The sequence below is a fragment of the Cupressus sempervirens genome, chromosome 10 (assembly GCF_028749045.1).
Source record: "Cupressus sempervirens isolate cs-2001-9-10 chromosome 10, ASM2874904v1, whole genome shotgun sequence".
Lineage (NCBI taxonomy): Eukaryota > Viridiplantae > Streptophyta > Pinopsida > Cupressales > Cupressaceae > Cupressus > Cupressus sempervirens.
Genome location: NC_143127.1, coordinates 523,783,278 through 523,806,513, shown reverse-complemented (window position 1 = coordinate 523,806,513; position 23,236 = coordinate 523,783,278). Strand labels below are relative to the sequence as shown.

Below are 23,236 nucleotides of genomic sequence, written 5' to 3'. Positions count from 1 at the left end.
AGCTATGCATTGTAAATAATGAGGAAGAGATAATAGAAATTCTGAAAGGTATAGCACCTCTATTGAGAAACAAAAGGAGATCTATTCTCCTCATGCAAGGAAATTATGAAGAAATAAATGTTGAAACTAAGAAGGCTATAGGTATTACATATATGTCTACTATGCCAAAGAAAAGTGCACAGCTAGAGAAGGCAAGCATTATGAAAAAGAAGAGTGCGCAGATAGAAAAGACAAGCCCTATGTTAGAAAGGAGTGTAGAGAAGGCAAGCCCTATGCCTAAGGAGTTTGAGGAGTGTGTGTAGACAAAGGAAGCAAGTCCTATAATAGGAAGTCCACCTCACAGTTTTGAGCAACCAATAGCAACACCAATTTCTATTGTTCACCAAATATCACCATTGGTAGTGAATCTATGCAAGTAGATAGCATCAATGTTATATTTGATAGAACTGAGGACAAATTCAAAGATTTTGGTGCCAACATTGTTGGCAATATTGTGGACTATAGTAGCTCATTTGATGAAGAAAAAGATCAGAAGCCTAAGGAAGAAGATGCACCTATTGAAAAGAAAATTGAATCTAGCATTGAAGTAGCTACTTCAAGTGTGCCCTTGGCAGTAGTAGCAGCAACATCTTATACACTACCTACTCAAGCTACACTGGTCATAGTAGCAGTAGTTCAATCAGATGAAGAAGATGAAGCACAAAATCTCATATGTTCTTTGAATAAATTTCTTGAGAAGAAGAAATTAGTCAAGTCCATTGAAAACACTTTGACTATTTTGGACATAATAGAAAAGACAGTAAGACCTATTGACACACTTGTAGATATTCAACAATGTGCAGCCATTTTGTGTATAGCTTTTGATAATGAGTTCTCAACACTTTCTAATGTAGCTTCAATTCAAGCACAAACAAAGCATGATGGTAAACTCCTTAATACCATGTGCACTAATATGAGGAATGATAAAGAAAATTTGAATATATGCATTAAGGCATTAAGACAATGTATACAAGAAGGAAAATGGCTTATGCTAAGTGCAACTTAGCATATATCCATCTCCAAGAATTTGATGATCAAATCAAAGAAAAGGTAACTGAGCTTTAGACATTCACTGACAACTTTCTGAAGCAAAATTAGAAGTTAAGTACCATTGAGCATACAATGCAGACACTTCATAATAGCATAAGGAATACTCAAGTAGAAAAAGAGAAAGTTCTAAAGAGATTCACTCTCTTAAGAGAACACTTATTCCCATAGTTAGTAAGTCCACCTCATAGTTTTGAGCAACCAACAACAATACCAATTTCTACTGTTCACCAAATATCACCATTGGTAGTGAATCTATGCAAGTAGATAGCACCAATGTGATAGTTGATAGAATTGAGGACCAATTTAAAGATTTTGGTGCCAGCATTGTTGGCAATATTGTGGACTATAGTAGCTCATCTGATGAAGAAGAAGATCAGGAGCCTAAGGAAGAAGATGCACTTGCTGAAAAGAAAATTGAATCTAGCATTAAAGTAGCTACTTCAAGTGTGCCCTTAGCAGTAGCAGCAGCAACATGCTACACACCACCTACTCAAGCAACAATGGTCATAGCAATAGCAGTTCAATCGGATGAAGAAGATGAAGTACAAAATCTCATATCTTCTTTGAAAAGAAGATAGTTTAGTTGTGGACAGAATAGAAAAGATAGTAAACCCTATTGGTGTATCTATAGATATTCAATAGTGTGCAGCCATTTTGTGTAAAGCTTTTGATAATGAGTTCTCAACACTTTCTTATGTAGCTTCAATTTAAGCACAAACAAAAAGCATGATGGTACACTCCTTAATACCATGTGCACTATATGAGGAATGATATAGAAACTTTGAATATATGCATTGAGGCATTAAGACAGTGTATACAAGAAGGAAAATGAATTATGCTAAGTGCAACTTGGCATATATCCATCTCCAAGAATTTGATGATAAAATCAAAGAAAAGGTAACTGAGCTTCAGACATTTGCTGACAACTTTCTGAAGCAAAATCAGAAGTTAAGTACCATTGAGCATACAATGCAGACACTTCATAATAGCATAAGGAATACTCAAGTAGAAAAAGAGAAAGTTATGAAGATATTCACTCTCTTAAGAGAACACTTATTCCCATAGTTAATATTGCTAGAGAATCAGTTGGAGGAAGAATGCTTGGCAACAAAGAGCTCGTATGACAAGTTTGTGGCTATAGACTTGAATGCAACAGAGTTAGCTGCATATGCCTTATGTTTGTTAGATCCCTTAGTGTATCTGATGCACTAAAAGAAAGTTGGAAGAAACACTTTGTGCAATTGAAGACCAACAACTTCAATGATTGCTTTTCCAAGTTTTGATGCAGCTATCAAATTTTGATAGTTTTTTTTTTTTTTTTTTTTTTTTTTTTGTGACACCTTTATCATTGATGTCAAAGGGGGAGAAATATGGAAAATTGTAATTGTAAGGAATTGTGATTGTAATGGAGAAATAAGGAAAAGTATAGTTGATAGTTATATTTTGAAGTATAGTAGTAAGTTTTACTAACTTTGTAATCAGACTTATAAGGGATATAATCTTTTCAAAACATGAATACAATGTTCTACTGTGTTATGGTTATCTATTTGGACTAGTATGACAACATATTTGGGACTTAGCCAATTTTTCCAAAATGTTGCCATCAATGCCAAAGGGGGAGAATGTTGGCAATATGACCAATCAATTAGATAATGTAAGTTAAATGGTTTTCATTTATGGCAACATAATTGTTTTGCAATTTAGTCATGTTTATTTGTGAAGGAAAATTGTCTAAGTATTAGACACCATACAACAACATGATAGATGTATTGAGAGTACCATTAGAATATTCTCTTGCATAGTTAATTAGAGATGCATGACATCATATTGATGATATATACCAATGTACATGTTTGTACGACCAACTGAGTTCGAGTTATGAAAGAATTAGTGGTGCAGTGATGTTACAGTGCAGAACAGAGCATATCAGCAAAATGTTTTAAATGACCTGATTAATTGTTTTAATTATTATTTCTTGGTGAGCTGACTCTAAGAATGTTATATGAGCTAAATAAAGGATGAGTTTACCAATATGTTTGGTATAACTAAAGAAATTTATTTGCGAAGTTAGTGTGTAGTACTCTGATGATGATTTTGTGTAACTTATAATTATGAATTTGATATGATCTTGTGAAATGCAAGTAACAAGTAAATGTGATGTTATGAGTTGTGATGTGAAGCAATACTATGTGACATATGATGTGAATTGATATGTGTGCATTCATTCTTTGCATGAAGAATTGACAACAAAAAGATGTATGAAGTACAACATGCATTTTAGTATTTTATGTATACTTATTTCTTGAAGAACTTATTGTATAGTTGCATGTTAGGGTAGTGGGCTCTTCTTGCACACATTTTTATATGATCTACCAACTCCTAATAGAGTTGAAGCAACTCCTAATAGGGTTGAGGTTTTTAATAAAGCCTCATCTCCTAATAGGGACTCAAGACACTATACATGCCTCATAGACTCCTAATAGAGTCAATATCCTTAACCATCTTGAATCATCCTGTGGGTTTCATTCCCATTAGAGATTTCCCTTGGCCACAGTTTCCTTAGTTAACAAAATATGGTGTTATGAGTTCTCCTTTTGTATGGTTGTTTATTTTATTATGCACTATTGTTTCTCTCCTTTATGCATGTGGAAACGTAATTAATAAAAGTCAGTTGTGAGCAAAAAAATTGAAAATACTAATTCATCCCTCCTCTTAGTATTATCCATTTCTAAAAAAGCAAGTAGAATCTCATAACAGACCCTTCTAAGGTTAGAATGAAAACATGGTCTTAAAATCTAATGGTGGAATCAAAAGTTAGGGTCTTTATACTAAGACCTATTTTTTTGTGACTCCATTATAGATCACTGAACTAATCAACATTTCAATCAAACCAGGCCAAAATTTTGTAGCAAGTCATACTGAGGATGTAGATCACCAAATTGATAAAACCTTCGCTCAGAATGAGCTACAATCTCATAATAACAAGCTATTCAAATGTTACGTATGATTGAATTGGTCAACTCCTCACTCAAAACCACTTAAAATGTTATTACAAGCCATTCTAAGGTTAGAAGTATCCAAATCGGTCAAACATTGACTATGATGGCTACAATCTCATTACAAGTCATTTTGAAGCTGCAGATCATTGAACTAGTCAAGCATTTAATCAAAATTAGGTTTGATCTCATAACAAACAATTATGAGGTTACAGATCTCTGAATTGGTCAACCCTTTATTTTGAATCAACTAAAATGTTATTAAGAGCCATTCTAAGGTTAGATGTATCCAAATTGGAAAAAATTTGACTATGAATTGGCTACAATCTAATCACAAGTCATTTTGATGCAGTAGATCACCAAATTGGTCAAGTGTTCAATCAGAATTAGGCACAATCTCATAAAAAATCATTCTAAGATTAAAGATGACCAAATAGCTCAACCCTTCATTGAAAACTCAATTTTGGGCACATTTTCCCCCCCAACAACATATTTGAAACTAAAGAAAATCCAACAATGGAATACAAAGTTAGGGTCTCTACACTGAGATCCATTTTTTTATGAATCTATTATATTTTGATGAACTCATCAACTGTTCCATCATATCTAGCCAAAATTTAATAGCAAGTCATTGTAAGGTTATAGATCACCGAATTGGTCAACCCTTCACTTAGAATGAGCTACAAGCTCATAAAAAGCCATTCTGATGTTACATATAATTAAATTGGTCACCCCTTCAATTAGAATCAACTCCAATACTACTACAAGCCATTCTGAGGCTAGAAGTAATACCTGAATCGGTTAAACTTCAACTATGAATTGGCTACAATCTCATCACAAGTCATTATGAAATTGTAGATTGCCAAATCGGTCAAGTGTTCTTTTAGAATTAGGTACAATCTTATAACAAACAATTCCAAGGCTACAAATCACCAAACAACTCAACCTTTTTTCACTCACAATTCATTAAAATCACATAACAAGTAATTCTAGAGTTAAAAATTACTGAATTTAGTCAACTCTACACTCATAACCTAGTAGAATCTCATAAATGACCATTCTAAGCTTAGAAAGAAAACACAATCCTAAAATCTAATGGGTGAATCAAAACTAAGTGTCTCTACATCGAGACCCATTTTTCTTTGACTTCATTATAGATTGTTGAACTTATCATCCATTTAATCAAAGCAAGTCAAAATTTCATAGCAAGTCATACCAAGGTTGCAAATCATCGAATCAATAAACCCTTCACTTAGAATGAGCTACAATCTCAAAACAAGCCATTTGTTAGTGAACAAATTGTCCTTTGAAGAAATACGTGCAAATCTGACCTTGAATGCCCAAATGAAAGAACAAATCGACACCAACCGTTGGATAGGTTATTATTAGATTAATAACCTTCCTATGAATTTTATCAGGTACAGCTCTCCATACAAGATTTACAATGAATTAATTATAGGTACTTTTGACCAGAAAGCACGAAAGGATAACAAGCATCTATCCGTAAACACAAAATAGATGCGAAACCTAAGAACTAAAATGAAAGGAAATAGAATAAAATAGATTACACAAAGTTAATCTGATGTACACTGCATTACATAATGTAAATGAAAATGTATCTTCCATTCTCCTGAGAGAATTAAAAAAATTAGAGCTTTAAAAGACGTTTTGAAAAGATGATGCAACAAGAAAATAATGATATTGAAACGTAATTCAGAGAAAACTAAAAATGACACAAAGTTCATGATCAGTGGAAGGAAAATACACCATAATCAAAGTTTTGATGTAATTAACCTCTAGCCTCCCTTCCCTAACTGCAAAAGATTGCAAAGTATCTTATACATATTACAACCAAATCACTATTTCAAGAAAGATGAAAACTTCTTTCACAATGTTACATCAATCATTAAAATCCTATCTCTAAATTTTGGAAAAGAGAAATAACCCATGCTTTGCCTCTCACAGCCTCTCAAGAAAGATGGAATAATTTTGCAAGATCTCCTCCTTGCCAGCTCAAAGTCTGTAGTCTAGAAGAAGCTAAAATGGAACCCCCGTTATGTTTTCTCTTCTTCTCTTTATAGAATTTTGAAATCTTCTTTCAATTCTTGTAGTCTTCCTTTTTTGATCACATCTGTCCTTTCCAAAAATTGATTCCCCAAAGTCTTATTTGATTTGTGTCTTTTTACTTTCTTCGTTGTCAATTTCTGTTCTGTTTTAAATAACTAATTCTTGAAAAGGAAACTATCTCCCTCTTTCTTCTTGTGTGCATAATGTTTAATTAATAATTAAACATATCATCATTAATTATTTTTAGCATCGTATGGGCTTCCTTCATGTGGAATAGATAATGAACTTCAAATTAATGCTCGGCTAAGCAAAGCATTGACACCTGTTTAAAGAATCTCTTCATTTTGCACCTTAATTCACCATTTCTGCTCCAAACTCAATATAAACATTCTCAGACAGACAATACAGAATGGGGAATCTTTTAAAGCAGCTCAGGCTTCCTTTGCTCACATAGCCACTTTTATCTCATTTAGAAATATATAAAGAATCGGCACTCTCCACCCCTTAACCGTATCTTCAGTTGGTTCTTTCTCATTGTCAGCATCTAATTGAATAGCTTCCCCATGTCCACCCATTTAGAGTTGGCAAAGCCTCCCACACATTGTTCATCTCTTCTTCATGATAATTCAGAGCACCTCTCGTCACCTTCCAACATTTCAATGAGGCCTTTGATAAGAATTGGAGCAAGTGAACATAACCATTTGAGTTTGTATTTAGCATAGATCAAAGCCGATTAAATCATTTACACTGTTCATATCTCTCAATCTAAAAATTGTGTTTTTTGACTATCCACAAGAATTGTTATAATAAATCAGGATCAACACTTAAGTTTTCAACTCGTAAGGTAATGACTCGGATTGCACTCAGTTGAAGTATCATCAAAACTATCACAAAATAGAATTCTATCATCCCAGGCAGAAACTCTTTTGTCTCACCAGGGTCATATCCTTGCCATCAGACTTGACACTTACCAAATTTGCAAGTTGGAGGAAGCTTAATATCTCATGTTTGCATACCTTGAAATACATATCCTATTCTCATCTCTCATCTCAATTGATCCTTCACTATGACATCTAGCTTTCCAAATGGGCTACGAAATGGTAGTTTATAACATCATGTCTGGCAATAGACACTCATTTTCTTTCTTTAAAGCCACAACTTTCAATGATGAGAGGCCTCTTGAGCTAAGCAGATTACCATACTTGTTATCTTTTTATCATGCAAACACACAGACTGCCATGACTTCGAGATCTCTTGCCTACGATGATTTTCATTTTCTTAGTACCTGAGCATCCACATTAATCACGCTCGAGGGTTATAAGAAACATGTGTCCAAAACGTGATTTCCATGAATCCTTTTGGTGATTCTATGCTTTGCCTTGATCAATATAGTGTGTTTTCTATCACACGAACCTCCTTGTTTTGAAAATTTTCATTAAATCATGGAACTAACCATGGATATCTTCGCAAACAATCACAGGGCTATTCACAGGCTTTCGCATCTAGACACGTTCTTTTACTTTGTTGAGGAAAGTTATTAGTTCCATTAAAGTTGTTTTCCTTATGACTGCAAACAAACCTATGATTTATTAAAATAATGAGCTCGTTGCCAAGTGGGACACGCCATGTTGGAAAACCAGTTGAGCTTATATTCTCGGATATGGAGAACCAGCCAAGCTCGAAGAGGTTTGATTATGGTCAACTCACCTTTGTATCAACAATCGGCATTTTTGTCCTCATATGGCCATTTCATGAAATGACATTGAGCTACATGACATGCCTACTATATAAATCAAACCATTTTTTACTGATGCAAAGTGACTCACGAGTGTGTATACTATCAAATGGTTCACATGCCATTCCTTATTGCAGACTCATAATCCCGAATTGCATGCATCACCGATTCAGCATGTAATGAGCACACATGAATTCTATGTGCATTTGAAAGTCTCATAACACCCAAGAAGAAGATTCTATTCGTGGTTAGGTTTTAATCATAGTTTGAAGGTTTAAACCAATGAAAGAGTAATCTTGATATTTTAAATGTTGCAGTGTAACAAGCAAGAGAGACAACACGTGATGCTATATACCAGAACTATTCATTCTTCGCAACCCAAGCATCATTCTATGTGTGAATGAAGTCCAAAAGTAAAATTATTTGAGCCAGCAGAAACTGAATATGGGCTCTGAATTTTTATGAACAAAAAATTTTGCATTTCAAACCTAGAATTTGAACTTCGCTTGTATTGAACCTGCAGGATGGGTTACCTGAACCATTGAACTACTTTGAACTACTTCGAACTGAAGTTTGAAGTGGTTCAAACTCTGCACTTGAAGTTTTAAAACTGTGATCATATTGGGTACTAACACCATTTAGATGTTACATATCATCCAATTGGTCAACCCTTCACTCAAAATAAACTAAAAAGTTATTACAAGCCTTTCTGAGCTTAGAAGTATCCAAATTGGTCAAACTTTGACTATGAATCAACTATAGTCTCATCATAAGTAATTTTGAAGTAGCAGATCACTAAACTAATCAATCGTTTAATCAGAATTAGGTCTAATCTCATAACAAATCATTCCAAGGTTACAGATCAACCAATCGGTCAATTGTTCACTCTGAATCAACTAAAATGTTATTACAAGTTATTTTGAGGTTAGAAGTATCTAAACCAGTCAAACTTTGACTATAAATCAACTACAATCTTATCATAAGTCATTTTGAAGATGTAGATCATTGAACCAGTCAAACATTCAATTAGAATTAGATTTGATATCATAACAAACCATTTTGAGGTTATAGATCACCAAATTGGTCAACCCTTCACTCTGAATTACCTAAAATGTTATTACAAGCCATTCTGAGGTTAGAAGTATCCAAAACAGTCAAACTTTGACAATGAATTAGCTAAAAATTTATCACAAGTCATTTTGAAGTTGTAGTTCATTGAACTCATAAAGCATTCTATTAGAATTATGTCTAATCTCATAACAAACCATTCCAAGGTGATAGATTAGCAAATTGGTCAACCCTTCACTAAAATGTTATTACAAGTCATTTTGAGGTTAGAAGTATCCAAATTAGTCAAACTATGATTATGAATTGGCTATAATCTCATCACAATTCATTTTAAAGCTGCAAATCACCAAACAAGTCAAGTATTCAAATGGAATTAGGTATGATCTCATAAAAAACCATTTTGAGTTTACAAATCATTCAAATCAATCAACCCTTCACTTTAAACGAACTAAAATGTTATTACAAGTTATTCTAAGGTTAGAAGTATCCAAATTGGACAAACTTTGACTACAAATTAGCTACAATCTTATCATAAGTCATTTTGAAGCTATAGATTAACAAACTAATCAAGCGTTCAATCAGAATTAGGTCTGGTATCATAACAAACCATTTCGAGGCTATAGATCATTGAATCAATGGAATAAAAAGTTAGGGTATTTACACCAAGGCCCATTTTTCTGTGAATCTATCATAGATTGATGAACTCATAAATTGTTCAATCAAAGCTAGCCAAAATTTTATAGCAGGTCATTCTGAGGTTTTAGATCACCAAATCAGTCAACCCTTCTCTTAGAATGAGCTACAATCTCATAACAAGCCATTTTAAAGTTATTACAAGCCATTCCAAGGCTAGAAATATCCAAATAAATTAAACTTTGACTATGAATTAGCTAAAATCTCATCACAAGTGATTTTGAAGTTGTAGCTCATTGAACCAGCCAAGCTTTCAATCATAATTAGGTCTGATCTCATAACAAAGCATTCTAAGTTTATAGATCACTCAATCGGTCAACCCTTCACTTTGAATCAACTAGAATGTTATTACAAGCCATTCTAAGCTTAAAAATATGCAAATTAGTGAAACTTTGACTATAAAATGGCTAGAATCTAATCACAAGTCATTTTGAAGCTACAAATCATAAAACCAGTCAAGGGTTTAATTAGAATTATGTCTGATCTTATAACAAACCATTTTGAGGATACAAATCATCAAACTGGTCAACCCTTCCCTCTGAACAACTAAAATATTTCCATAAGCCATTTTAAGAATAGAAGTATCCAAATCTATCAAACTTTGACTACAAATAAGCTACAATCTCATTACAAATCATTTTGAAGCTATAGATCACTGAACTAGTCAAGCATTCAATTAGAATTAGGTATAATCTCATAACAAACCATTATTAGGTAAGTTATAGATAATTGAAATCACTGAGTGTTCAATTGGAATAAGGTACGATCTCATAAAAAAATTACTTTGAGGTTATAGATCACTAAATCAGTAAACCCTTCATTCAGAATGAGCTATAATCTCATAACAAGCCATTCTGAGGTTACATATCATTGAATTGGTTAGAACACTATATTTAGAATCATCTAAAATGTTATTACAAGTCATTCTGAGGTTAGAAGTATCCAAATTAGTCAAACCTTCACTCTAAATCAGCTACAATCTGATCACAAGTCATTTTGAAGTTACAGATCACTGAGCCGGTCAAGCATTCAATCAAAAATACGTCTGATCTTATAACAAACCATTCAAAGATCACAAAATTGGTCAACCATTCACTTTGAATCAACTAAAATGTTATTAGAAGCCATTTTGAGGTTATAAGTATCCAAATCAGTCAAACTTTGACTATGAATCAGCTACAATTTTATCACAAGTAATTTTGAAATCACTAAATCGATCAACCCTTTCCTCTGAAATAACTAATATGTTATTACAACTCATTTTAAGGTTAGAAGGATCTAATTAGATCAAACTTTGACTATGAATCAACTACAATCTCATCACAAGTCATTTTGAAGATGCAGATCACCAAACTATTCTAAAGTTAGAAATCACTAAATCGGTCAACCCTTTGCTTTGAATCAACTAATATGTTATTACAAGTCATTCTAAGGTTAGAAAGATCTAAATAGATCAAACTTTGACTATGAATCAACTACAATCTCATCACAAGTCATTTTGAAGATGTAGATCACCAAACCGTTCAAGCATTCAATCAGATTTAGGTACAATCTCATAACAAACCATTCTAAGGTTATAGATCACCAAACTAGTCAAATGTTCAATCAAAATTAGGTACAATCTCATAACAAACCACTCTGAGGCTACATATCACTAAATAACTCAATTGTTCTTCACTCACAATTCACTCAAATCTCGCAACAAGTCATTCTAGAGTTACAAATCACCGAATTAGTTAACTCCACTTATAACCAGCTAGAATCTCATAACAAGCCATTCTAAGGTTAGAATAAAACACAATCTTAAACTCTATCATTTTTGTATAGACTTGTATATGGAGACTCATAAATCTTGAATTAGAAGTTGCTTCTTAAATATGATCATTGATTTAAACTGTTTATTAGAGCCAACCAAAATTTCATCGAAAGTAATTCTAAGGTTGCAGATCATCGAATCAGTCAAACTTTGACTATGAATTAGCTACAATCTCATCACAAGTTATTGATTTCAACCATTTATATAAGCTGACTAAGATTTCATCGAAAGTAATTCTGAAGTTGCAGATCATTCTACCAGTCAAGAGTTTAATCTTAATTAGTTTTGATCTTATAACAAATCAATCTGAGCTTGCAGATCACAAATCAGTCAACCCTTTACTCTGAATCAACTAAAATGTTATTACAAGCTATTATGAGGTTACAACTATCCAAATTAGTCAAAATTTGATTATGAATCAGCTACAATCTAATCATAAGTCATTTTGAAGCTACAAATCATTGAATTGGTCAAGAGTTCAATCAAAATTAGGTATGATCTTATAACAAACAATTTCAAGGTTAGAGATCACTGAACAACTCAACCCTTCAATCACAATTTTCTCAAATCTCATAACAAGTCATTCTAGAGTTACAAATTACTGAATCAATCCACTTTACACTCATAACCAAGTATAATCTCATAAAAGACCATTCTAACTTTAGAAAGAAAATAAGGTCTTAAAATCTAATGGTGGAATGAAAAGTTAGGGCCTGTACACCAAGACCCATTTTTTTGTGACTCCATTATAGATCACTAAACTAATGATCCATTCAATTAGAGCTGGGCAAAATTTCATTGTAGGTCATTCCAAGGTTGCAAATCACTAAATGAGTAAACCCTATGCTTAGAATGAGCTACAATCTCATGACAAGCCATTTAGAGCTACAATCATTTTGAGCTTAGAAGTATCCAAATTAGTCAAACTTTGACTATGAATTGGTTACAATCTCATCATAAGTCATTTTGAAGTAGTAGATCATCGAATCGATCAAGTGTTTAATTGAAATTAGGTCACATCTTATAACAAACCATTTTGAGGTTACAAATCACCAAATAGGTCAACTTGTCACTTTGAATCAACTAAAATGTTATTGAAATCTATTCTAAGGTTAGAAGTATCCAAATCGGTCAAACTTTAAATAGGAATTAACTACAATCTTATCGCAAGTCATTTTGAAGTTGCACATCACTAGATCGGTCAAGAGTTCACTTGGAATTAGGTTTGATCTTATAACAAACCATTCTAAGGTTACAAATCATCGAATCAATTGACCCTTTTCTCTGAATCAATTAATATGATATTACAAGCCATTTTGATGTTAGAAGCATCCAATCAGTCAAACTTTGACTATGAATAGACTTCAATCTCATCACAAGTTATTTTGAAGCTACATATCACCAAACTGGTCAGGCATTCAATTAGATTTAGGTATGATCTCATATCATACCATTTTGAGGTTATAGACCATCAAACTGATGAGATGTTCAATCAAAATTAGGTACAATCTCGTAACAAACTAGTTTGAGGTTACAAATCACTGAACAACTCAACCCTTCTTCACTCAAAATCTCATAATAGGCTATTCAAAGGTTAGAAAGAAAACACGGTCTTAAAGTCTTCTATTTTTTTATACATTTGTATATATGGAGACTCATAAATTTTGAATTAGAACTTGGTTCTTCAATTTGAATTGGCTACAATCTCATCACAATTAGTCAAGCATAACTAAATTAGTCAAGCATTCAATTAGAACTTGATAACTGAATTAGTCAAGCATTCAATTAGAACTTGATAACTGAATTAGTCAAGCATTCAATTAGAATTAGGTTTGATCTTATAAACCATTTCGAGCTTACAAATCACTGAATCGATCAATCGCTGCTTTAAACCAACTAAAATATTATTATAAGCTATTTTGAGGTTAAAACTATCCAAATTGGTCAAAATTTGACTATGAATTGGCTACAATTTAATCACAAGTCATTTTGAAGCTGCAAATCACCGAACTAGTTAAGCGTTCAGTCAAATTTAAGTTTAATCACATAACAAACCATTTCAAAGTTACATATCACTAAATTGATCAACCCTTCACTGCAAATCAATTAAAATGTTATTACAAGTCGCCCATACGGGCCGTTGGGGTTCAGGCCCGCCATAGAATTGTAGGGCCAATAGCCTTTCAATCAATCAAAAAAGAATAAAGCCCATACAATAATGGCATATAGAATCTGGCTAGTGTTGATGCACTATAGACGTAACATGGCCGGATGCCCATGCATTCACCCCCAGGCCCCTACTATTCTATGGCCCCTACTATTCTAAGGTTAGAAGTATCCAAATTGGTCATACTTTATTCTATGAATTGGCTATAATCACATCACAAGTCATTTTGAAGCTATAGATAATAGAACCCCTCAAGGTTCAATCAAAATTAGGTATAATCTTATAACAAACAATTATGAGGTTACAAATCATCAAACTCTTAAAAATAATAGTCCACCAAGATAATTAGGGGGGGGTGGGGGTTGAATCAGTTATTCTATAATTAAAGCATTTATCTTATTTTATACAAACTTAAAACCATTCAGCCAAGGTAAACAATAACTATAAAGATGCACATAAACAATTACACCATATGTGTTGACAAGGGAAACCCTTGATTAGACAGAAAACTCTGGTGGGATTGATGCCACAAGATGATGTACTAATATGAATGTTCCTTGTTAGAGGGTCCCTGTTAGGATTGTATTACAACATTTAGTACAAAAGAGTCGCTATTAGGAGACTTTGAATCTTGTTAGGAGATCCCAACCCTTTTAGGAGTTGTGGAAAGTAGTTGAATGCACTATCCAAATAGCTTCAGGACTAGATTAATGAACCCACTGTCTAATTGACCTCAGTACTATTCCTTTCAGAATAATAGATGTGAAATAAGCTTTCTATTCTTCCTTTGTCTAGTACATCAAACTTCTCCTTCAAACCATGCGAACTCTATAGTTAGCAACAATAACTCTTAATGTCACTTACACTCATTGGTAAGTTACTCTACTCTACTACTCAATAATTTACAACTCTTATCTACTCTGACAATATTTTAGACATGGAAAACATCTTTCCTTTATACCATGCATATCAATAAATCTTTGAGTTGGCTTCACACTTAATTATAATACATTAGTTAAATGAATACACATTTAATTAATGTTGTCAGCTCACAATTATAAACAAACTTTCACACGTGTGACTTCCATACATGATCACTCTTTGACATCATCAACAGTTAGTATACTATCTCTAGTTAACTGCACAAGCTTTAACTACTTTTCTGATGAACAATAGCAATCACACAATAGGAACTACTTTTCTAACACTCTATTTCCATACAATTCTTTATAGATCAACCATATCTTCTATACATTGGCAAATTAGGTTCTATGCACTTACCCTTGCAACATAGACATATTGTAGCATGTGCTGGTAACTATGCATAGATAGGTAAGTAATATATTGTTCTTAATACACAAAATCATAGTTTGCTGCTCTGTTGATCTTTACAGATTTATTACTATGTTATCATTAATGACAAATATAGTCATCATATCAATGTTCTATAATGCTCCCCTATAGCATCATCATTCATGTTAACAATCTCTCCCTTTGGCATTGATGACAACATAGATGAAAAACATCTAAGTTCCAAGTATACATCTTCTTTATTATCATGTTCCAAATCGAACTATATAGTATGTTTTTCATGTCACTCTCTCCCCCATTGACATCAATGTCAAAGATGATACATTAATTTATCAGCATGACCACAAGCCAATATATTGCTTTACAACTTTTGTATGTAAATCCAAAAACCACTAACAATTACCAATTACCAATTAACAAGAGTCCTTTATTGACTTTGTTCATCATAGATACTCCTCCATTAAGGAAGCATCAGCATTCAGTACAGTCTATCAATGGTGCTTTGTTCCCTATACTGATGCACTTTTGCATCTTCTATTCTAAAGTAAGCAGGTGCATAACCCCAAGCATACCTCTTAGGTACTCAAATATATCCTTTGGTAAGAATTTTGTGAAAATGTTTGCAATCCATTCTTTAGTGTTAATGTACTCCAATCTGATACTGCAACTTTCTCTTTCAACACATTATACTTTATAGAAATGTGCTTAGTTTTAGAATGCAAAATAGGATTCTTAGACATGTTAACTATGCTTGTGTTATCACAATAAATAATAATAGGTTCTTTGAATGTGATTCCAATATCCTTCATTATCTGTTTCATCCATATAACTTGATTACAATTGTTTGCTGCTACAACATATTCTGCCTATGTAGTACTTTGTGAAGTGCAATCTTTGTTTCTTGCTTAGCCAAGAAAGCAATCATCCACCAAGAAAGAATTCTCCTCCATTGGTGCTTTTTCTATCATTTATATCTCTAGCCCAATCAACATCAGTATAAGTGCAAAGAGTAAAATCATTAATTTGTCATACCAAATGCCATAATTAGATGTCCCTTTCAGATATCTAAATATTCATTTTATTGCTATGTAGTGATATTTTTTAAGGTCAACCTAAAATCTTGCCACAATTCCAACTACATTTGCTATATCAGGTCTATTATGAGTTAGATATTGTAATCCTCTAATCATAGATCTATACTTCTTTTGTTCAACCATAGGTATCTCATCTTTCTTCATAACTTGTGACCAGTTACCATAGGAGTTCTAACAGGTATACAATTTTCTAGTCCAAATCTTTTTAGAAAATATTTTAAATACTAGGTCTAAGAAATAAATATACCTTCTTTGTTTTGAACAATTTGTAATCCTAAGAAAAATTTCATTTCTCCTATCATACTCATCTCAAATTCATTCTTCATATCTTTTGAGAATTTGTTACTAGCTTCATCATTTCCTCCAAAAATCATATCATCAACAAATACAATGATTTAATAACAAAGCATTTTTTATTTCTTTTAGGTACAAGTTGTTCTTTGTTGTTCCTTTAGCAAATCCAAGTTTTACTAGGTGTTTATCTAACCTTACATACCAGGTTCTAGGTGCTTGCTTTAATCCATACAAGTATTTCTTTAATCTGCAAACCATATCCTTTCTATCAAAGGAACCTTAGGGTTTTTTTGGATTGTAGATTTGAATAGGAATTAGAATTCTAAATTCTAAAAAATTTCTAATCCATTGTTTGGGTCTGTAACATGGGAATTAGAATCTAGGATAATGTGGATTCGGTATCCCCATTTGACTCTCAAAACAAGAATCCCATCTCCCCTCAAAATACTTGTTATTTGGAATCCACATTTTAAATCCTATTTTAAATTCCAATTTTTCAAATTGAACATTCTAAATAAAGTGAACTTTATTTTCCTTTGACATCTAAACACTCACTTTTACAACTATATAGAGAGAGTTTTGAAGATCGAATCATAGGAGAAATAGCGGATCTAATCGATGTAGCGATCTATTAGATCTAATCGATCTAATAGATTGAATTAAATTACATAGAGAAATAGCGAGGGCTTTCGAGTGCTGGGCACTCGTGGCCATGGGAGGGATAGGCACAAATTTTCTGACATGAGAGGATGAATGGGATCAAGCCCAAATTGGATATTGTAGATGGTCACCTGTGGATTATGTAACTACCTCTCCCCTTCTTCATTTAATCCCAGGTCAGCACAATTCCAAGTTCTAAATTTTGATGACAACTGCATCCACAATCTAATTGTGCTATTGATTCAATTTGAGTTTGGGCTCGGGGTATACCAAAGCTTGGATTGTTTGTGGTGCCTCTGTCTGAGTTTTTACCATAAGAAATTGTGCCATTGTTCATTCAGTTTTATTTATATTATTGGAAATTTATCAAAGTTTTGGAATCAAATTTTTATTTTTTTATGTGCTTCATTCCACCATTTTTGTTGTGTTTCAACCTTCAAGGTAACATTTTTGTTGGCTTTCTATTTTGATCACTGTAACTTATATGTTTATCTTTTCAATCACATATTCATATTTTGAACCAAATAGAATTATAAATTTTGAATATCAAATGTTTTTGGGTTTGAACCAAATTGTCTCAAAATAAAATCCAAAAACCATAATCTGGACTTCAAATTCTAGAATCCCAAATCAAAGATTTGGAATGCTAATTCTCAAATCATATTCCTCCAACCAAATGTGCCCTTATGGTTGCTCAATATAAACTTCTTTTTCAAATTCTCCATTCAAGAATGCTAACTTAAAATCCATCTAATATATACTTTGAAGTTTTTATTTGCTGCATATGCCAATTCTGACTACTTCCATTCTTCCTATAGGTGCATATGTTTCCTCATAGTCAATTCCTTCTTATTGAAAGTAGCCTTTGCATACTAGTCTTGCTTTGTTTCTTATTACTTCTCCTTGTTCATTGATTTTGTTTTTGAATACCCACTCAAGCCAATCACATTTTTGTCCTTAGGTCTTGGAACTAGTTCCCATGTGTCATTCTTTATTAGCTATTGAATTTCTTCTTCCAATGCTTTCATCCAATGATCATCCTTGATTGCTTCATCTGTGCTCTTCAGTTCTACTTGAGATATTAGGCATAGTTCTTCATTGATTCTACTTCTTGTCATTACTCCTTTTTCTTTACTTCGTATTATATAATTAGAAGGGTGATTTTTTATCATATTCTTATTTGGAGTAGGAGTTATTGCTTCAATTCTTATTTCTAGTACTATTTTTTTATTCTTCCCTTACTTCTTCAGTTTGCACATTATTCTACAAGTCATTGTTAGTCTTGAGAAATAATTCATTACATATGTTGGTCATCCCAGAATAATCATCTCCATCAAAGTTATAATCCATCATTTTCTCTTTGGTGCCAAACTTTTCATCTATTCTCACATTATACACTCTACTATAGCTTTTATTCTATAGTTGAAACATCTATAAGCTTTACCTTTTAATGAATAGCCAAGAAACATACCTTTATTGCTCCTTAGGTCAAACTTACTAACATCGTCATCTCTTTTGAAGTAGTATTTGCTTCCAAATATTTTGAAATATTTGACTGATGGTGAGTATCCAAACCACAACTCATAACGTGTTTTATCCATACCTTTTTTTATCTATACTCTGGTTAGAGTGTATACTATTTTATTGACTGCTTCTCTCCAAAATGTCTTTGATACATCGAATAACATAGCTCTCGTTACTTCAACAATTGATTTTTTTTTCTTTAAGTAATCCCATTTTGTTCAAGTATATGAGGTGAAGTTGGCTATCTCTTGATTCCATGCTCTTCACAGTAGATGTTAAATTTTTTAGAAATGAATTCTCCTCCTCTATTAGATCTTAAGCTCTTGATCTTAACTCCAAATTCATTCTCTACTTTGTTCTTGAACATCTTGAATTTTTCAAATGCTCCTAATTTTTCATTAATAAAAGCTACCCACATCATTTTGGTAAAATAATCAACAAAAATCACAAAATACCTTTCTCCATAGAATCCTCTAGTTCTTGAAGGACCACTCAAATCTATATAGATCAATTCTAGCTTTTGTATAGTACCAAACTGCTTGTTAGGAAATGAAACTTTCTTTTACTTAGCCAAGATACATTCCTTATGGACAATGTCAATGGACTTAGTAGATCTTGGGTAGATCTCTTATAGTAACCTTTCACAATGTTATCAAAGTTTATGGGACAAAATCTTCTGTGATATAACCAACTATTGTCAACTTTTTCTATTAAGCATTATATTTCAGTGGTGTTCAACTAAAATACATTACCTCTAGTTTTGTGCCTTTCTTGTCCTTGATGATACATGTGTCAATACCAAACTATAATTGATAACCCTTGTCCATAAATTGTGGTGCACCTACCCCCCCCTTCCTTTCCCAACCTTTTTATCCTTATTGGGTCTGCAATCTTTCTACTTTTTTCCTTCAGCTCTCTCATCCTGATGATGGATCACAGAGTGTGATCCGAAATGTTGATGCAAAAATTGTAACACAATCTACCCAAAAAACACAGCTAAGAATTCTAATGGATTGTGGAAAACTACTATCTACAATTATCACCCTTCATGGGAGGGAATTATGGTGGAAAGCAAAACAATTTGAGCTTCTAAGGATCAAGCTTGCAAAGAAGATTGCAGACCTCGCCTTTTTAAAAAGATGCAGGGACTCCAGACTAATCCCATCCTTTGTCAAAATTTCCCATCACCTTTGGGGTGCTAAGACCAAAAACATCTTCTTCAGGGCTGGGCTAGCACTTCTCAGATCTGTCATTCATTTAACCAGAGCTGCTATTGACAACCTCAACGCCAGATTACTTCCACTCCACTTGGAATTGGCAGCTTCTCTCCGCCCGGACCTCTGGATCAGTTTAGACATCTCTTCCCATGCCAGAGCAATAGGTCGACAAGAGATCTGCATTAGTAGACAAAGGAAGAAGTTTGACGCCTTGCATAGGAAACTTATCACGAATCGTCTCCCTGATGCTGCAGCTGCCTCTCCATGTGTTTCTCCTCACTCACTCCTGCCTGCTTCACATTACCCCAGCTCGCACTCTCTTCCTGCGTTGGATTATTCTTTGCGTCCTACACCAAACCAGATGTTTTTTGTGTCGCACGACCTTGCTCCAGCTTCCAATCTTTCAGCAAGCCCCTGCACTCTTGACCCTATCCAACCTTTGGTACAACCCACGTTTTCACCAACCACCGGTAGACAAAGGATTGGCCAACATGCGGTCAGGTCGTAGGCCAGCTCTCATGGTTCCTCCTCCATCAACATGGAGAATCCTCACCACCCCTGCGTAGAGCCACTCCGATCGTGGATGTTGACATCGGCCACAAACCCCACCGAGCATCATCGCAACACACCCTCCATCACACAGAAGCATGGCACAGCTCGGACTTACCCTCCTACATGGCGGCTCTCGCATTGTGGAACCAGGCGCAAGCTGTCTTCGACCCAACAACGTTCTTCTTCCAATGGTCAACTCGCAGGTACACGTCTCGATTACTCCTCCTGTCAGTGTTCTCCTTCCAGGCACATCTCTAATAAATGCATTTCTTCTTCTTCTTCTGTCCAAGTTATGCCTCGGGATCCTGTTTCACCTTCCTTCGTGCCAGGCTCTCTGGTCTTACTCTCCTCGACGCCTTCCCATTTGGGTGCCGTCCCATCACCTCCCCTTATGGATGCGCAGCCCCAACCCATTGCTTGTCTTCGAAGCAACACCCCACCACTGACCGCTTCTCCCACCATCTCTTCTGGGTCATCGTGCCACAGTGTTCTTGCATGTTCTGATCATCTCCACATTTCTTGTGACACCCAACCCATCTCTTTTCACGAGACGTGGGGACCATCGTACGTCCAAGACTGGGAGAGAAAACTAGTCATTAATCTCTCCAACACGCCATTAAGTCCCCAAGCTTTCAATTTTCTCAAACGGGGTCTTGGATTTGCTATTTCTCCAAAGATCGTCCCTCGGTTAGACTTTCTCATTGGAATCGAGAATCTTGTGTGCTCGCTTCCTACAGATGTCGCAGAAGAAGTCCGTCAAGACTGTGCAGTGGCATTGAGACATGCCAAACCTCCCAGAAACAACATTCCTAGCTCTGAACGATCAGCATTTATTGAATTGCTTAGGAACAAAGACCTTGTCATTACTCGGGCAGACAAAGGGAATGCCACGGTCATCATGAACCATCAAGACTATGTTTCCAAAATGCTGCTTCTCCTTTCGGATAGTAGCACTTATAAAATCCTACCTTGCAACCCCTGCTCCAAAATTTCTAAGAAGGTCAAGACAGCAATATCTGGCTCGTCTTTCGACATTGAGACCAAAAAACGTCTCATCACTTCTAAAGAAATAACTCCTCGTATTTATGGTGCTCCAAAAATTCATAAAACAGGGGTTCCTCTCAGACCCATTGTTGACACCATTGGATCCCCCACTTATCCTCTTGCCTCATTCCTTGCGAAACTTCTTTCACCATTAGTTGGCAACTCTCTTTCTTCCATTAAGGACTCATCCCATTTTGTTGTGTTCATCAAGGATAAAACTCTTGCTATTTCGGACCTCCTTGTGAGTTTTGATGTTGTCTCCCTCTTTACTAAAGTTTCGATACAAGATTCCTTGGAGATTGTCAAACAGAAGACTAATGAAGAAATTGCAACATTAGTCGAATTATGCCTCAGATCCACATTTTTCTCTTTCCAAGACACCATCTACGAGCAAGTAGATGGTGTTGCCATGGGCTCGCCACTTTCTCCCATCATTGCCAACCTATACATGGAACATTTTGAAGAAATCGCACTCCATTCTTTTCCCCTCAAACCTAGATGGTGGAAAAGATATGTAGATGACACTAACATCTGTTGGCCCCATGGCCGGGACAAACTCCTAGACTTCCTCACCCATCTCAATAGCATCTCGTCTTGCATTTCCTTCACTTTAGAGATTGAGGCAAACAACCAACTCCCTTTTCTAGACATCTTACTCATCAAGAATCCAGATGGATCCATAGGTCGTCGTGTCTTCCGTAAATCCACCCACACAGATTTGTACCTCCATTCGTCTTCACACCACCACCCTAGTCAAAAGTTTGGTGTTCTTAAGACACTCATCCTGAGAGCCTTTCGTATTTGCGATGATAAACACCTAGACCTTGAACTCTCACATCTGTGCCACATCTTCCAAATGAATGGGTATTCGAGCAAGAAAATTACTAAGGCTATCAAAGACACCAAAATCTTTCTTCTTTCTCAATCCAAACCCCCCAAAATCTCTCACTCGCATAGGGTCTCGCTGCCCTTCGTCAATGGTATCTCCCACAAGATTGCCAAAATTCTTGCCAATAAAGGCATTCATAGTGCGTTCAAACCCTTCTCGTTGATCAAACACCATATCCGCTCTCTGAAAGACTCAAAAGATACCCTTTTGCAATCTGGAGTCTACAAGATTGAATGTTCATGTGGTGTTCCCTATATAGGGGAAACGGGGCGCGCTATCAAAACTCGATTAAAGGAGCATGGGGCTGACATACAACACGATCGAGTTGCCAAATCAGCCCTAGCTGAGCACTCCTCAACCACTAAACACCACATTTGCCTAGAGAAGACACAAGTCTTATGTCAAGAAGACAATTTCTTTAGGCGAAAAATCAAAGAGGCCATTTGCCATTGGCAACCACCCGCGGAATCTTAATCGTGATGAAGGGTTATTTCTTAGCCATTCATGGCAACCCCTGTTATCATCTATCAAAAACTTTTCTTGCCACACCTAATGCTCTCTCTCTCTCTCTCTCTCTCTCTCTCTCTCTCTCTCTCTCTCTCTCTCTCTCTCTCTCTCTCTCTCTCGCTCTCTCTCTCTCTCTCTCTCTCTCTCATCATCCTCCGCTCTACCTCTCCTGCTCTCTCCCCCCCCCCCCCCCCCCAATTTTTTCGTTCCAGTTTTCACTTAGTTTTATTCTTCTAGTTTTATTTTATCTTTTGCTTTTCTTATTTCCAGCTTCGAAATTATTTATTTATTTATTTTTTTTTAATTTTTATTTGTATTTATTTATTTATTTATTTTTAAATTGATATTATCTATTTATTTATTTTACTATTATGGTTATTATTATTATTATTGTTATAATTTATTTATTATTATTATTGTATAAATTTTCTTTAGTTATTTATTCATTTATTAATTATTTTCTTTATCGTTTCTTTTTATTTCTTTTTTTTCGTGTGTGTGTGTGGGTCAATT

General features: G+C 34.5%; 1 protein-coding gene across 1 annotated transcript; it reads left to right on the top strand.

The window, feature by feature from the left end:
* The first annotated feature begins 20,269 nt into the window (after positions 1–20,269).
* Positions 20,270–22,690, top strand: LOC149534950 (uncharacterized). Its single transcript, XM_089806095.1, has one exon. It carries the CDS (start codon positions 20,270–20,272, stop codon positions 22,688–22,690), a length of 2,421 nt encoding a protein of 806 aa, XP_089662221.1.
* The last annotated feature ends 546 nt before the right edge of the window (positions 22,691–23,236 follow it).